The sequence below is a fragment of the Colossoma macropomum genome, unplaced genomic scaffold, assembly GCF_904425465.1.
Source record: "Colossoma macropomum unplaced genomic scaffold, Colossoma_macropomum, whole genome shotgun sequence".
NCBI lineage: Eukaryota > Metazoa > Chordata > Actinopteri > Characiformes > Serrasalmidae > Colossoma > Colossoma macropomum.
This window is the reverse complement of record NW_023494786.1, coordinates 5963702-5981861: the sequence shown is the minus strand read 5'-3', so window position 1 is coordinate 5981861 and position 18160 is coordinate 5963702. Positions and strand designations below refer to the sequence as shown.

General features: G+C 39.2%; 1 protein-coding gene across 5 annotated transcripts; it reads right to left on the bottom strand.

Annotated features, from left to right (window-relative positions):
• Positions 1-1518: 1518 nt before the first annotated feature.
• mffa (mitochondrial fission factor a) lies at positions 1519-17088 on the bottom strand. Of its 5 annotated transcripts, none has more exons than XM_036558685.1 (9): positions 16852-17088; positions 14385-14598; positions 11630-11796; positions 11314-11405; positions 11165-11167; positions 7466-7624; positions 4697-4750; positions 4437-4521; positions 1519-2688 (listed from the first exon to the last, which is right to left on the bottom strand). In XM_036558685.1, the coding sequence occupies exons 2-9, from the start codon at positions 14596-14598 to the stop codon at positions 2557-2559; spliced, it is 906 nt and encodes a 301-aa protein (XP_036414578.1). In that variant the 5' UTR covers positions 16852-17088; the 3' UTR covers positions 1519-2556. The 5 variants fall into 5 exon arrangements, with proteins under 5 accessions (XP_036414578.1, XP_036414586.1, XP_036414594.1 ...); XM_036558693.1 differs by having other exon boundaries at positions 16920-17088; XM_036558701.1 differs by lacking the exon at positions 11165-11167.
• Positions 17089-18160: the final 1072 nt, after the last annotated feature.

Below are 18160 nucleotides of genomic sequence, written 5' to 3'. Positions count from 1 at the left end.
TGCGCCCTATCCCCTTTACACCCGAAACACGTATCACAGAGCCCTTTAGAGGTTTCTGATGGGTCTCGGTGGTGTCTAATATCAGTAATGGTATTTTGCGTTTACCTGGTGGGTTCATATCTTCGACTACGACGGCGTTTTAAGGCGACTGTTAATAAAAATAAACATAGTAGACCTCAAGAAGTCGTAATATTTCGAGGATAAAGTGGGCTAACTGTAGGGGGACTGTTGGGGTCTCGGTTGCTGTACTGCTGTGCAGGAGTTCCACTCACTCTTGTCTCCTTCATTTTGATTATCATTCTCACTGTCTGTGAAACTTCATGCCCTCTTTGAATGGCGCGGAGATGTAGCCATGGCTGTGTAGACGACCCTGCCTGCGATTGTCCTTCAACAAAACAGACAGACAGTTCCCTCAGAGTCCGTCTGGCTCTTTATTCTAGATGAACACAGCCGTTTTTTATACTAATAACAGTCTCTCATTTTAACACGAGGAGGTGCTGCCTTCCCTTTGCAGAGCCTTTGGCCGCCATACTGCGACTTTTCCTGGTATTAATGCCACTTTAATGTCGTAATTCTACGACTTTATTCTCGAAGTCTACTGCTTTTATTAGCAGTGGCTCTAAAACGCCGTCCTGTAATCTAGTAAATGCCAGTATCTGTGACCAAAATCTGTATGGAGATGGATCCTATCAAAACAATGTTATATATCTCGTGTATTTGTAAGAAATCTCATCACAATTGTGCACTTGTGACTATCATGACCCAGGCGTGTTCACGAGGACTAGATATTTAGTGAGGTTCCCATCACCACCACAGTGAACAGTTCTGTGTCTTTACACACTGCACACACAAAAACTATGGTTCTTCAAGTGTTCTTTAGTAAAGAAAATGGTTCTATATAGAACCATGAACATTCAAAGAACCCGTTCCATGATTAAAGAGTTCTTGCATTGTGATAAGGTTCTTCAGGTTGATGGAGAATGTGCCGTCGATGGTTCTATATAGAGCCTTTTTAAAAAGGGTTCTATATAGCACCAAAAATTGTTCTTTTATTCTTACGATGTCATTCTTGCTGCAGTAGAAGAACCCTTTTTGGTGCTAAATAGAACTTTTTTTTTTAAAAGGTTCTATATAGAACCATCTACAGCATGTTCTCCATCAATCTGAAGAAGCCTTTCATGATGCAAAGAACCCTTTAATGATGCAAAGGGTCCTTCGAGTGTTCATGGTTCTATACAGAACCATTTTCTTTACTAAAGAACCCTTGAAGAACCATCATTTTTAAGTGTGTAGAACGCACTGTTTTACATCAGGCCAATCTGAACGACTGCTTACATCTTAATGATTGAATTTTGCAGAAAGTGAGTCAATTTAAGTGTTCTTGCTCAGGGTAAAAAGGCCAAATGGTAAAATGTAAATTCATTCTTTCATTATTCCATCCATTAGTAAAGGACTTTGTTTACTCCTTCCACCACTCCCCACCAAGATGCAAAGACCAGAAAGCAAAGCCCAAAATGCTACCATTGAACTACTGTTGCCGTTTATTTAAATAAAGGTTGACTATGGTACAGTGTATATGGCGGTGCGAGCAAACGTCTGAAAGACAGAGACAGAGATGATGCTCTGTGAGCTTCATTTAGCTGTTTGTAATTAAGGTCATCCCATTCCGAACGTCATTTTCCAGGTAAACCAAATCACATCCTTAGCAAACACAGAGCAGGACAAGGTAAAAAAGGTACCTGAAAAAACAAAAATAACCTCCAAAAAGACTGACCTCTTTGTTCTTTACTTTAGATGACAAGGCAAACATCACACAGCCCAATTTGATTCACAACTCAAAGTGAAGTTATATTATACAGTCACAAAAGACATGAACAGCAAATATATGATTTATTTTCATACATCATTATATTACTACTTCAACAACATTCCTTAAACACTATTACTGACAGCCTTCAAAGCCCTGTGGAAATATCAGTGCATCCCATTTTCCCTGGGTCCATATTTTATCCCACGATTCGGCGCAAGAGCTGATCTAAGATCAGGTGGTGTCTTTCTAACTAACCACACTTTTAAATAAGCAAAAGTCAAAACAGTTCCAAGATCAGCAACCTTGCACTGAAAAGTATGACGAATATAATGCCTGGTCGTCTTAAATGCTGCCATTGTGATTAACTCTCTTGCCTAAACAGCAAAATTCCTGCCTGAAGTAACATGAGGAAATATATATATACACACACATCTTGGTCATGCCGGGCCTAGCTGTGCTAACAGAATTATCTTTAAAAACATTACAATCAAAGAAAAAAAAAACAAGACAAAAAGTATGTAAAAATAAAAAAATAATTTACAAAGACATGTTCAGAGTAAAAAAGAAAGGGGGAAAAAGAAAAAAAGGATTTTTGGCTCCAAATGCCCTCCTGTGCACACAGTGAGGCTTGCGAGCTTTGAGACAAGTGCAGAAAATAAGTACATTTGGCTAACATTTGACACTTGGAATAAAGGAGAAAAGCTTTGCTTAAAGTCCTCCCCCCCCAGGGCGGAGTCTCAGCTGCCTTAGCGGCGGAACCACACCCAACTGTTGATAAGCCAAAATGCAACAGTAACAGAATACATGATCATTTCACGCTTGGCCCTCTCTTTGTTCTCTTCCTCCAACAGCTGCAGGCGCCGGTTCAGCTTGATGATCTGTAGAGGCAGAGTCGATTACCGTTAATTACTGTACCATTTAAATCAACACTAAGTAACAACATAAAATCAATTACATTTATGTGAAGCTGGTTATGTGAAGCCTCTGCAGTTCTTAGCCTGATTTAAAACCCAATATGCACTTTGACAAATTTTGACAATCTGAAGCAAATTTCCAGGTTGGGAGCTCGACTGGAAGCAACTGACAGTGAGGATGATCTAGTAAGAAAAACAGGTCAGTCTTTACATTGTGTCCACTGCACAGACATTTGGGGAATTTTGCTCCCATTCATTTTTAACAGGGATTAGCGAAAAAGTGCACGAGTGATTGTAGGATAGTAAGCGTGACTCCACCGCAGCGAGAAAAGTTGAGCTGGCTTCAGCTTTATGCAAATAAAATTAGAGGTCTGCAATCCCACTGGACTTCTGCTGGACTCTTGGGATCCACCACAATATCTACAAACTAATTTTCAGTGTTGTGCGCAGGAGCAGGTGGGTAACCAGCCCACTGCAGGCAGGAGAGGAATGAAGCACGAATGAAGAGGCCTTCAGTCCGACGGCCACAGCTACAGCCCAGGCAAAATAACCATTCTGTGGTTTAATTCCTGCTTTGTGTTTACTGGGAATAAATGGCGTTTGGTGACGTTACTTCATAATAAGCCTGATGACCATGACTACTGTGTTATTTCAGCAGAAAAAAAAGGGAATTGTGCATAGACTAGGTCAAATATTGGATGTCAGTTTCGCCTTGATAGAACTGTGTGAGCGTGAGCAGGCCAAAACCCTTTGGATGCGGGCGGGAGCAAGACAAATTAATCTGATTTTCTATGGGATCAGGCTGGAGTGGGACTAAAAAACTGTCCTGCGCAGACTTCTACCATAAGGCTTTCGATCAAGCTCCAGAGTGACTGGAGGCACCAAAGCTATTGGCATTTTGTTGTTTTTTTTTTTGGACAAAAGAATACACAAGTCCTGTAGTCTGAGATGGTCAGTGATGCTTGAATGGCTCATTCAGTTACAATACCCAGCGAGAGAGCCAGAAAAGAGAAGAAAGGGTTGTGTATGCATGCCGGGTATGCAGTGGACCGCAGAAAACAAGTTAGTCCTAAACAAGTCAGTATGAAAAGTAACTGACTGTAGCAAGCCCCTATAGAGAGTACCCATCTGCAGCCAGATGCTTCCCTACATTTTTTCTACTTTGGGAGTATTTTTGTGTCAAAACGACTCAAGTCAAAGTCGACTCGCCAGTGGTTTTGTTGACCTGAGTGTCAATTTGTCAAATTCTCTTTGTCTAATCAAAACAAAAAGGCAAGTATGCGATGCTCTCTGTTTGTTAAATCTGTTATGATTTCATAAGTCGTATAGAGGTGACTACCAGCACTAACAACATCCTCCCAAATAACATCCAGGCAATGACTAAAACCTTCCTTGAGATATTTCTGCCATGTGTATGGGTTTGACATGGATTGACCATTTAGCATCCAGGCAATGACTAAAACCTTCCTTGAGATATTTCTGCCAGGTGCATGGGTCTGACATGGACTGACCATGAGTGCTGCTTCATCTGTTATCGGTCTGATGCACATCTGTTTGAATTCAAGCCTGGAACTGATTTGGTATGGTTCTACTTTTGATCAGATCTGGGTTGATCTGAAACTGGTTAGGCTCTAGCTTGCATTTGATTTGTCCTGTATGAGGCCCTGATTTGACAGTCTGGTGGAGTTTGGGTCTGACAGTGAAAGAGTTACCTGTCTCCTCAAAGCTGTAGCATCAACCACAGCCATGTCGTCTACTCCACCCTCCATAGTCGTGTCCAGTGTGGATAGTGCATACCTGTGAGAAATAACGTGCATTTTTTTCACTATAAACAACACATACCCTAAACATACAAGTCACCACTGAGTTATTTGTATCTGACATTGAACATGTCAGGCTGAAAAGGATGAGAAATGGGAGGAAGGAAGAGAAACGGTGTGGAGAAAAAAGGCAAGAGGGTAGAGGAGTTTACCTGTTATCATGCTGGAGATTAGAGGAAGTGGAACCCCCTCTCAGAGAAGGCTTGCTAAGGAGGAGGAGAGAGGGAGAAGGGGCGAGAAAGGACAGGAGAGGAGAGGTGAAGAAGTGATGAGAGGAAAAAAGAAGAGATAAGAAAGGACACACACAGACAGACCAAAGCATACGACATACTCTTACAAATAGCTAAATATATATGTATAAAAAAGCAGAATATATTGTCAGTGTCATAAAAACTCCGTATTTTTCATTTTTCTTACACCACTGAAAAACATCTCTACATTGTCTGAACCATTTGCGTTGGTTACCCAAGCAGGGATTATGCCTACACCTGAATTACATAGCTTTGTGAATGGAGATTTCCCCATTCGAAAGGCAAATATAGTCTGGGACAAACCTTGTGGAAACTGACCAAAAATGTTTATGGCTAATACAAATGCTCCCAAATTACTTGGAACAAAATCTCATTATGCTGATATATGTTAATATGATTAATAGATAAGCCTTGATTTAATGCAAGCTTAAGATTAGCCCCTGTTGAATCAAGTGCAATCCAGTTTGAATCAGATTGTCAGTCTGATCACTATAAGATTAAGAAAAAGCAGCACTTAAGACCCAACAAGAGGAACTGCTCATAACTTGAAGGCTAGCTTTTAGGTATTGCAGCTAAGAATAACAATAATAAATCATACTGGCAGATATTTGCTTAAAATATAGTATAGTTTCTATTTGATCAATATTTAATGACGCATTTATCATACTATAGAAAAGAATGATGTTTAGGTGATGCTGGGCTACTTTGCTAAAATGTCTGCATGTCATTCGTTTTACTGCATTTGGAACCTTGTAGAAAGTGTTTCATTTTCCTATAACATAAAATGCTATAATCCTATAGTTTCCAATAAAATCCAGGTAGATGGAGTCTCGTTGTCTACATTTTGTAAATATGGATGAATTACCATCAGATACATACACAAATGTACACAAATTCCCTTGAGCAGCATCAATAGTCATATCAAAACACAACTATGTCTGCCATTCTCATAGTAAATAAGATGGTCTAAGCTGTGAATACAAATGGAATACTGCAAAATATACACAAATGTAATGACCACTTCTATTTAACTACTGCATGCATAAGCCTCAATAGTTCAAATGAAAATGGTAAGATAGATGTTCACGAGAGAAAAGAAAAATGATCTTGTGCACAGAGCCCAAATGCCCAAAGAAAGCTGCAGTGGCAAACTCTAGACAGAAGGTTCTTCAAGAAACATCAATGACAAATCACCAATGTCACAAGCGTGTGCAAGCAAAAAGAACACAAAAAAATAAAATAATGGGAGTTCATTTAGAAACTAAGTTATTCCTCTACATCAGTAATCTCAAGGACACAGTCCAACACAACCGCCTCTTCCTTACACGTATGTTCATTTGAAGCACTACATGGCCAAAGGTTTGTGGACACTAATCAGCCAGCCAGACTCATTGCTAACAGTTCCTTGAATTCAAGCAAACAGCCATGCTGTCTGCATTAACAAACAAGCCCCTCCAACAAAACAAAAATAACAAAAAAAAATAAATAAATAAAAAATTAACCATTCCATTCTTTTTTGGTTCCTCAGTTATTTTGTTTTCTACTTTATTTTGCACAACCTTTTACAATAAAGAGCCAAACTATACTTTATTTCCATTTTAGTGACCCCTTTATTTTTAATACAGGGAATCAAACACTGCCAAAACATGCTTATATGATTTTACGAATATGTTACAGATACTGTTTTTCTACACAAGGGCTCAAACACTGGCAGTAGAACGGGTTGTACTGAAGAGCTCAGTGATGTCAATGTTGCACTGTTACAGACACTTTTCCAACAGGTAATTTCTTCAAATTTCTGCGTGCCACAGCTGCCCCTTTTATTGCGAAGTAGAAACTTGGAGGAAAAACAACAGAATAGCTGCAAAGCAATAGGCCACAGAAGTATGTATTGTATGAAATCATCTGCCATCAGTTACAGCATTCATTACCGAGTTCCAAACTTCCTCTAGAAGCAATGTCAACACAATAATAAGAGCTTCATGGACTGAGTTTCCTTGATTGAGCCTTAGATCACCATGTGGAACACCAAGCATGGCTTATTTTTGCTTTGATGTCATTGGGCCTTGAGCAGTAAAAAACCATCACCACCTGGCATTGATGGATGAATCTGGGTTTGGCGGATGTTACCTGTTCGAATGTATAGTGCCAACTGGAATGTTTGGTGGTGGAGCAATCATGGTCTGAGCCTGTTTTTCATGTTTTTCAAGTTTGGTGTGTGAGAACGTGACTGGCCTGCACAGAGCCCTGACCTCAACACCATCCAAAACACTGTGAACCAGGCCACACCATCCAAAATCAGCGCACAACCCAACTAATGCTCCTGAAGCTGAATGGAAGTTAATCCCCTCCCCACGCCCATGTTCCAAAATCTACTGGAACGGCTTCCCAGAAGACTGGCGGCTGTTGTGCAGCAACAAAAAAGTTTCATATGAATGCCAATGGTTTTAGAATGAGATGTACAAGTACATATGGAAGTGGTGTTTATGTGTCCACATACTTTCGGCCACATAGTGTATGTTTGTGGTTGGAGGCATTAAACAAACATGCAAACTCACTCCCTCGTCAAGCTTAACTTGAAACAACTCCCTACACAACAGCGTCTGACCATGGTGACAACAGGAACAGGGGGTCAAATTTGTGAGTTTACATGGTGGGGAGAGGGATCACCTGCGCTGGTTCTCATCCAGAACCTCGAGTACCTGCTGGTAGGCCCGGCGTGTGGTGGACTGGATGAAGGAGAGGACGCCACGGGCACTGGATAGACTCTGACCGCCCTCAGCCAGAGTGGATACAGCACGCAGAGCAGAGGGAGGGGAAGGAGTCACACTGACCACACGCATACAGAGAGAGAGAGAGAGAGAGAGAGAGAGACAGAGAGACACAGAGAGAGAGAGAGAGAGAGAGAGAGAGAGAGAGAGAGAGAGAGAGAGAGAGAGAGAGAAAAAAATAGAATAAAGCGAAAAACAGAAAGATTTAAAATTTAGGATGGAAAAACAGAAAGATGAGGAATAAAAGATAAAAAAAGATAATGACAGATAAAGCAAAGGTGGAAAGACAGGGATACACAAAGAGGGGAAATAAAGAGTTAAAGTGAGAATGACAAAGATTTAGGATTTAGAAAGGAAAAGAGCCAAAAGTATAGGACTTAAAACAAAGTGGGGAACGGACAGTGCAACAGAGAGATAGAAATAAAGGAAGAGAAACTAGAGCAAAACACCACTCAGCCACAGAACAGCTTCACAACCACATGAATGCATGTTTATCTTTTCTCATGCACACACACACATACACACTTACACTACAGCACCTGCAACATCACTGCAAACAACACACAACATCAAGCCATCCAACACCACCACAGCACAGCAGTCAAGTAACACCAGCACTACTGACAGCGTTGTCCTACAGGCCCAGCTCAGCACTGGAGGTTCTCCCTGAATGGGAGTGAGAACCAAATCATATTCCTATTTGAAATTATACATCAGTGAAAAAATGCACATGCATATTTTTTCTATACCACAAAAGTAGTCAATCAGCTAATAATTGTTTCATTAGTTTTAGTTAATAAAATCTTTCACTTATAACAGCAGTTGTCAAACTGTGGGTCGTGAGAAAGCTGGATCAGAACATATTTCTGTTTTTCTACAAGAGCAGCTAAATGAAACACATTTTAGGCCTGTCACAATCATGAAATTGCAGCTGATGATTAATTGTGATTAACAATTTAACTGTCTTTTTCTCCACTGTATGCAACTATTAAAGTATAGTCTCATGTGAGCAAACAGCCTGGTTTGCTATGTTGCTTCCTATCTCAGCTCGAATAAACAAACATCTCTCACTGCTGCCCTCTAAACGTGTTACAGCAACAAGTCAAAAGGTAGAACTTTTGTCATTGTTTAAGATCCATAATGTGTCTCGATGTTTTACTTTACTTACAGATATTTGCCTCAATACAACTGATAAGAATGCACCTAATTCACATTCGTTGTTGCAGGTAAATAACAACTGCAATCTTCAATAATTGTCATCAAACAGACTTCGAACTTCTGACTTGGTGCTGTAATATATTCAGAGTGCAGCTGTGAGTAATGTTTGTTTATTTGAGCTCAGCTGGAGTTGGGAGCTACTAAGTATTGACAAATAGGAATCAAGATGGTTAATCATTCCATTTGGCCATCTGGCTTGTGCATTAATAGCTGCATAATAGCTAGTCCTGGGCGATAGAGTGATGTAAGCACTGACAAGTAACCTGATGATGGTGCTACGAGGGCCAAAATTGATGTATTGGGAAACTAACAGGGTCGTTTTTTTCTGTTTGTTTTGTATGTTTGTTAAGAAGCTGCCTGTTAGTTCTCATTACCAAGCACTGTGTAGGTAGCTTTATCTTTCCCTCTACTTATTTTACTGTATGTTAAAGTTAGCTTGAGTGTATGAACACAGAACACAAGTTCATAAAAGCAAACATTAATGCTGATGTGCTCTGGAGCTTCAACTTGGGTCAGTGTGACTCGCTGCAGTAAAACAACCAAGGTAAAGCGACTGGGTTTCGCCAGCGACATTGTAAAGGACTTCAGTATGACCCTAGAGCAGCTAGCTCTGGCCCTGAAACCTTTAGAAGTAGAGAGCCTCTGATCTATGTCTATGGATGGAAAACTGGATCAGAAAAAGTTTTTAAAAAAAAAACAAAAACAAAAACAAAAAAAAACTAGATTTATATGTACACATTATGGGTTTTTTTTTATTTCACTATTAAAACATCTGGTTATTATGGGCCTTTAAAAGCCATTAGGCTTCTGTAAATTCCCCACTGTCTCTGCTGTAAAAAGCACCATATAAATAAATGACTTTTTGAATGTATAATCGATAATTGCGATTTTTAAACGAAAAAATATCATGCAAATTTTTTTTAGATATTGCCCAGGCCTACTGCATACAAGTACGTAAGATCATATTGAGCAGTACATTCAAGCCAAGAACCATAGAAGAACCTTTATTTTTAGCATGTCTGGCAAAACAGCTTTCTATAGAAGTACAACTGACCTCTAACACAAGATACAAATGCATAAAGATTGTACACCTAGAGCAAATTCATGCACATATCTGGCACAAAAAGGCTAAATTTGCCCACACCCGAAACAAAAGGATTGAGTTTCGCCCACAGACATAAAATGCCAATTAAACGAGAAGTAGAAGCAGCAGGGAGTGTCTGAAAAAACATATGAAAGGTCACTAAGAAGGGCACCACAACCTTATTAACCTGTCATGTCATCATGTCATCAGTGGCACACTTGCTCTATTAGTACTAGTGCTCACATTAGTGTGAAGTACTCCAGATGCACTGATTTCAGATCAGTGCTGGTTCAGATTGTTACTTATTGAAACAGACAAGCAAAACAAAAGTGCAGGTTTGGGATCAGCAGCTAATCAGATAATGACCTTCATGAGAATCTGAAGTCAACCACTGATTGCAGACAATGTAATCAGATACTAGTGATGGTGAACAAGTAATGATGATGCTGCCTAAAAGGAGATCATCGGCGTGTTGGGAAAGAGCGCTTGAGAGGACTAAATATAAACATAAGTAATAATACTAAATAATGCACGTTATGTTTTATCCCCTTTATTGTGAAAACAGTGGTTTTCTATGGGGATTTAATGTTAGGTTATGACACAGCAAAAAAAGTGTGTGTGTAGTCTGAAGAGATTATATTGATTATTTTTAGGATATCTCAGAGATCTTATAAATGAAGAGACTGGTTAACATACGAATGGTAAAAACTCTGAATGGGTCCTGCCCTTCAATAAAAAGAGTCAAACAGCTTACTGGTTACACAGCGAGCAGAGATGGGTCGATGATGTTGCTAGCAGGGAACCCCCCCAACCTCCACTGGGGAGGTCTGTTCAAGCGCAGTAGCCAGAACAACCCAAATTGCGTTTTTGTGCGTTATTTGGCCAATTGCTATAAACTTATGAAGTTTTTGTCAGATTTTACCAGTGATTTCAAATATGTGTTTTTTAAACAGTAATTTGACCTTCAGTTTTAAGTACTTTGGTCTCTCCTTATTTAAAGAGATATGATTCTGGTCTCATATGGCTGCAAATAACTGCCTGTCAGCGTTGCAAAGATAGTTGCTGAATGAACAGACACTTCTATAAGGACTTTGATATTGCTCAGGCCTACTAGTGTTTACTTTAAAACATATCAATTACAGTCCTTCAAAAGCCGATATTAATAGTGTCTGTATTCAAAGCTTATAACGCCTGTATTCGGCAGCAGTGACATGCACAGGCCAACAGAGGGCAGCACACTATTACAGCCACAGTAGAGACCTCAGAGGAAATGAACTACAGAAGTACACAACTCACCCACTTTAAAATGGCACCACACAGAGACAAAGACAGAAAGAAAATGTGAAAGAGAACACATTGTGCATGAGGAAAGTGTTGGAACAGCAGAAAGGGGAAATATACAGGACTACATAGGTTGTGTGTGTGTGTGGTGATGTAGTACTCACAGAGAATCATTTCTGGCAAGCTGGCCATTGTGACGGACAGCTGCGTTTTCACTGACCGAGCGCTCTCTACGTGACCTGCCATGGGATCGTACCTGTGTGCGTGAGGGAGAGAGAGAGAAGTAACAGCTCAAAAACAAGAACACACAACATTCTCTCATTTCTTCTTTTTCCATCATAATTCCCCTCAGAGATAAAGACGTCATTTACTGTAATGCAGTAAATCATCAAAACCTTTTGTTTCCAACCTGTGTTACTTTTCATTTCCCTGCTAAGAACAACCTCAATTAAAACTCCACATTAGCAGGCCCTGCTTTACCTCTTCACTGGCCTGGCCACTGGGTCGTTCCAATTCTAAGAAGTCAAGGGGACGTTCGTTGAGGGTGAGGACGCGAGGAGGGGTCTGAAGGGACAGAGTCTCCAGTGGAGTGGCCTGGATGAGGTCCAAATCTCTGGGTCTGGAGAACTGGTTGTCCTCAACATCACCTGCAGAAAAGTGGGAAAAGGCATAAAAACACAACATAAACATCTACAGTGTTTTTTGTGAGAATTTGCCATTTAACATTTTTTGGAATGGAACTCCACATATGTTCATATTTGACTTTTCATATTACTTCCATCAGTAACCGACTGATTATCCACTCAACACTGTAATACATTCTCACCAATTACTCAGCTATTCATCCATTCATCTATTTATCAGTTTACCACTGCTCACAAGTCACAACCATCATGAACCTAACTTATGTTGCATGTAGGGCTAAACAATTTGTGGAAAATATCTAATTGCGATTTTTCAGAAGAACACTGCAATTGTGATTCAAAAGCGATCATTTTCTTTAAATTATGCTCTTTAAATTGGCCAAAAAGACAATTTTGCAGGCTTGAGGCTAAACTTGCCTAGAGTGCAAGTTCACAACTGATGGACAGCAGGAGCTTCAGTTACAAAGACTGCTAAGGTGGTTAGTATTTCATTTAGAACAGTGACTGAACTGACATGTGCATTTAGATATGTGGGAAAGACAGCAATAAATAGGGTTGGTAAACTGTGACCGAAAGCACACACTGAATGACAGTTATGCTTATGCATTAATGCCATATGTATGAAAAAAAACAGAAGAGCAACTGTTTCGCAGATGACTGAGAGCATCCCTGTAGAACGTGACCAGACTGCATCAGCAAGAACATCATATATGACCCCTCATGTTACACAGATGGTGGACAACTACTTAAAAAGATCAGAGACTTCAGCGGACTATGTTGGCACTTCCTCGCTAAACAATATAGATAACTAGATGTATGAAGTTTCAGTAACGTAATTCTTCAATAAATTCGACCCACATAGTGTTCAATCATATACATCACTATAAATAAATTTATTTTACTGCAAATATAGATAAGCAGATACACCTTTACTAATGTCACTTGCTGTCCACAAGCTGTCCACAACAGTGGTCAAGAAACCTCTGAAAATCTGACAGGTTGATCCATCCACTACTTGGTACAGAGTGTTAGTGTGCTTTAGGCTATAGCTAACAGGAGCTAACTTGAGAGGATTTCAATCTATATTTTATATTTAGCTCACATATGTCATAAGTCTAATACTGTTACATGTTTGGCTAGCTAGGTTGAACAGGACTAAAAGGGTTATTTGATTCAATCTAGCCTAATGTTTCTCATTTAGACAGACGTAAGTGATTCAATAATGGGTCAGAATTCTTGACAGACTAAACTGGGAACACATCTGTCGCATTGAGGCGCAAGTTAGCGCCAAAAAAGTATAGTTTATAATAGATACTCCAGGTAAATATGAACTACAGACCAAGTTTAATCTGATGAGACTGAAGTAAATATACGAAGACATCTTCCCAGTCGTTTTCTCAGAGAGCAGTGAGGCAAATGAGACAAGTTTTATTAAAAACTGAATAAAACCCTGCTGATAACCAATCACATCAAAATGCAGCTTAAACAAGGCACCAAAAAAAATTAGTGATTGGTCAGTTGAGTTTACTAATTACGGCTGGGTTAGGTTGTTCTGCGTGGTTCTTCGGTGCAGCTTTGTCTATTTCGGGCTCAAACTTAAAGAGCTGTTTTGTATTATTAGGGTCTACTGCCCCCCCCCAACAACGAGTGCATTTACAGGCACTTAATAATCTGATAACTGCAGAAAATCAGATTTTGTGAGTAATCTGTTCGACGTGTTTACACAGTCTTGGGGAATCAGATAAAGGGAAACTCCGAGTCTATAGGAGTCAGGCAGTAATCGGATTTCTGCTTTGCAAATGGCCATTAAACTCACAGAAGAAGACATGCTGTAAACGTAAAACTCAAACTTCATGCTGCAGCATTCTTTCTTTAACATTGCGCCACTTTACCTGAAAATATGAACATACGTCATCTAGAAGATGAAGAATATTTAAATCCTTCATTTCGTCAAGCATGTATTTGGTTTCAGCGTCGCTCCAAAAGTGTTTTGTTGCCATCTCGCAGGTGCTGTGTTAAATGCTATTTGCTTATTACCAGTATCGTCATCTGTTTGCACATGTGCAGACTGAGAGATCCGAAAGAAATCAGAGTAAGAGTATACATGCCCTGAGAAACCACAACTGAGCTCAAATCCAGTTCTCTTTATCAGATTTCTGAAACGGCTTTCTAGACCTTACTCTGATCTAAGAAATCAGAGTATGCTGTTTACATGACCATTTGAATAATCAGATAACTGCAGAAATCTGATTATGTTTGGATTATTGGGTGCATGTAAACATACTCGTTCACTGATGATTCATCCTCTTCATCAGATTTAAAAGTGACTTGAGAATCTGAAAAACTGGTACTGCAATTTTGATATCAGTCACCAGCTCTCTGCTATCAATCTTCACCAAACTCATTTTTCAGCTTAACACATGAACATTTACATCTCAAAAATGATATGAAATCTTCAAGGAGATCCATTAGTGTTAGTTTGGCTTTAAAAGCAAACAAACTCTGAAATGCTTTATTATGTTCCTATGATGCACACGGCCATTTTGACAGACTGCAATCCGTTACAGGAAGTGTTGGAGGCGTTTACTAACCTGCCACTACAATCCTATCTGGAACCTGCATCATGGCGGTGTGTAGCGCCTCCTGTGCTGTGGCGTCCTGGTCCTCCCCTCCAAATGGTGCCACCTTCAGCATCTCGGGGATGCGCATGCGCTGGCTGATGCCCTCTGTGTACTCAAGCTCATAGTGGATCCGGTTCATCTCCGCCATCTCAGCTGTGGGAGATGGAAATGCCGCTCCGTTCATCTGTGTCGGGACAGAAATAAGCAGATATTTCAATGCAATCTGGCAACAATCAGAGCTTACTTTAGTTATCCAACTTTAGTTATTTTCAAAGTTATTCAATAAATATCCATATATCCATTCATAAAGGTGGTCCATTTAACCACATTTTGGGTTATTCAAAATGGTGGTGGGCAATATGACCATACTTACTGCTATGCTATTATCAGCACATTATATCACAATAAGTCTTTCTGAGCATACTGAATATTACTAGTGCTAAAGAACACTGACCAACTGCATGTTTCATTACAATGAGTGTGTAATTAGTAATAAAGCTGGAACAGGCAAGTAATCATAAAGCCACCTGTAAATTTTGTACCTGTCTTTTATGTAATATCTTAAGTGTGGTGAATGCTAGACATGTTTGGTCTCAAATAAACAAACATTAATCTCTAATGGGTCATTTCACACCTCACATAGGGCCTGAGTGGTTATATCATGGACTTCCATGAAAATACTAAAGCAAAAACTTCTAACTCATGCAACGATACAAAATTTCAAACCTGCTCAGTCATAAATGTTTAAGGTTCAAAATGGCTTCATAACTATACATCCATTTTGTCTGCCTTTTTTACCCTATATTTACTCAAAATGGACTAATCTCATTTTCTTCAAACCTTTACCTAAGTAAGGACAGTTATTCCTAATTAACTTACAAAAATACAGACGTTTTATGACTCTTTCATTGTTTAATACCTGATATATTTGAATAGTACATTTGAACAAATAGTAAAACCGTAACAAGGAGAACTGGATTCCAAGATACCATTTATGATGCTCAAGTAGGTCTGTACCCTTTTTAAGAGGTGTGGAGTAACTCTTAAGCATTTGTTTGAGTAATTTAAGAAAAAATGTAGAGAAACTGTCTTCAACCTTGTCAGTGTAACACTACATACACAGTAGATTTTAGGCCTGTTTACCAGCTCCATAAAACAGTCATGCAAAACTTGCTAAAATCAACTAAAACCATACAACTCGGATCACGTGACTACCAGCCAGTCAAGCCCCATGTGTGACAGGAGCATAAAGTCCGGATATTCCATTCAGCTGTAGCTCAGTTACAGATGTTAGCCTGATCTGAACCATAACATGGCAGAACAGGAATAACTGGATGCTGATACAGAAACTGCCCTCTAAATCAGAATTTGAACAGAATATGAGATTTTGACAGAACTAATACTCTCAGAAGTCCCTCCTCAGGACTGCAGTATGTACTGAACTGGAGCTGGGCGACATGGCAACATGTGATATCACAATATTTCAAGAAGTTTTCACAATGCACGATATGTCACAATATTTATTTTTTTTTTAGGTAAGCCGGAACAGACAAAGTAGTGCCAGGTTCAAATACTACGAAAAATGAAAAATCCAAGTATTTGTATTTAAATTTTCACATACTGCGCTGAACTAAATCCAATTAAACACGACTAATTATGCTGTCTTTGTAATCAAACATGCAGCTCAAAAGACAAAGCTGAAGTTTCCTATTCTTCAGTTTTTTGTTCGAATTTTCCCGTTCCACCTTAAATGGTCCAGCAGTTAAACGCTACACAGTATTGCCCAGAATGTAAGTGCTGCACCATTTAAGGTGGAACGGGAAAATTCGAACAAGAAGCGGACTTTAGCTTCGCACTGAAAAGTAATTTTTAAGTACTGAAGATATCCACGATACGTTCAGAAAAGCTTATTGTGCTATAATGTGAAAAAGTTTACCACGAAACCGATAAATATTGCTATATTGCTCAGCTCTATAATGAACTCAGCATTAGCACAAGCTGGGCAAGGCTGGCCCTCTTCCGTCTTGTGACCATCACGACGTGCTATTTTAAGACAGCTCCTTTCCGAAATGACTCCAAACTCAGGCAGACTGTGTTGACTGCCTAGCCTTTTTCCTGTTATCAAAACTGTGGTGTGTTTACAATTTACAGCTATCTCCTTACAGGTAAACCACACAAACCCCGCAAACACCTGTCCTGCGCTAACCGCTGTTAACCTAGCCAATTCAGTCGACCGCAACGGAAAAAGGAGGCTAACGCTAGCGAGGAGCATTTGTCACTAGACAATAAAAACATTAAAACAAATCAATAGGGCTTAATTCCAAACGGCGCGTAGCTAGATTACTGATACCCAACATCAGCCAGTCATAAAACCATAAACATGACGGAGTGCAGCTAACAGGCTAGCTAATAATGTAACAGTCAACGCTGCACACACCGTCAGCACGGACTGTCGGAACGTAACCGACAGCGTTCGGCTCAGCACAGCAGTCCGCTAAACTTCACCTTCTCCGAGGCCGGATCCACTGAACAGAACGAGGACGCTAAGCCTGACAGAAAACAGAAATCTGCTGATAGTTACTCAGATAGAGAGCAACATGTCAGGACAGAGCCGCAGCATCCCCGCCGCCCTGATACGGTCAGCGAGCACCGCGGAGGAGAGGAAGCGAGCTGTGTTTACACCGTCAACACAATCACGTTTTCAAATTAAAAGTCCTCTCCGGTCTGTTTTAAACAACATCGAGTATTGAGTGAGTACCAATCAGTGTGCTTTAAATTCTTGAAAATATGTTAATTAAAATGCTTGAAAAAGTAAATATGATTTATCTGTCAAAGGCAGGCTAAAAAAGTCACCAGGTCGTAGTAAGTAGGTACTTGAAGTCATATGAGGCGATTTCTTTCAGATTTCCAATGATTTCCAACGGATCTCTAACAGGTACATTTCCAGTTCAAAGTTTCATGTTGTAATTCAATAATTTAATATAATGCATTTAAATTACATATAATTATTTAATATATGCACAATAATGCACTGCAATGTAAGTGTTCATCATAATCATCATCATTATTATTATTATTATTATTATTATTATTATTATTATGAATAATGAAGAATTCAAAAGAAAATATGCTGGTAAATACATACTACTTTATATACAATATATAATATAAAATAACAAAAATGACTTACTTTAAACAAAACAATTATTAATTGAATTCTAAAAATAAAAATGAATACCACACAAATAAATAAATATTATTTGACTTAATAAAATTGTAAATGTTTTATTTACAGTGCACCCCATAAGCACAAGGCCGTAAGTACAAAGTACATCTTAAAAAAAACAAAAAAAAACAAACAAACAAACAAAAAAACACAGAAGTGCGATGAGGCGTCATTTTAAAATAAAACAAACATAAAAGTCCCATTTGGAGTAGAAGAGCAATACTTTCCTCAAATACTTGGAGCTTTGCAACGTATTTTGAATCTCTCAATGTCTGCTTATCATTGTGATATGATTTTTTTTTGTTTTTGTGATTATTTATTTATCCTGCTTATATATTTATTTGATTGTATTTCACTTTTTTGTTTACAGTATTTTGCTGCTGTTAATTTACCCATTTAGTGTAGTAGTGATGTGTGCTGTAATTGTTATGAATAATGGCATCAATAAAAAAGTCCCATTTGGAGTTGCATTCTGTGGCCTCTGGCAGCTGTGATTGCTGAACGTTTAACACACACACAC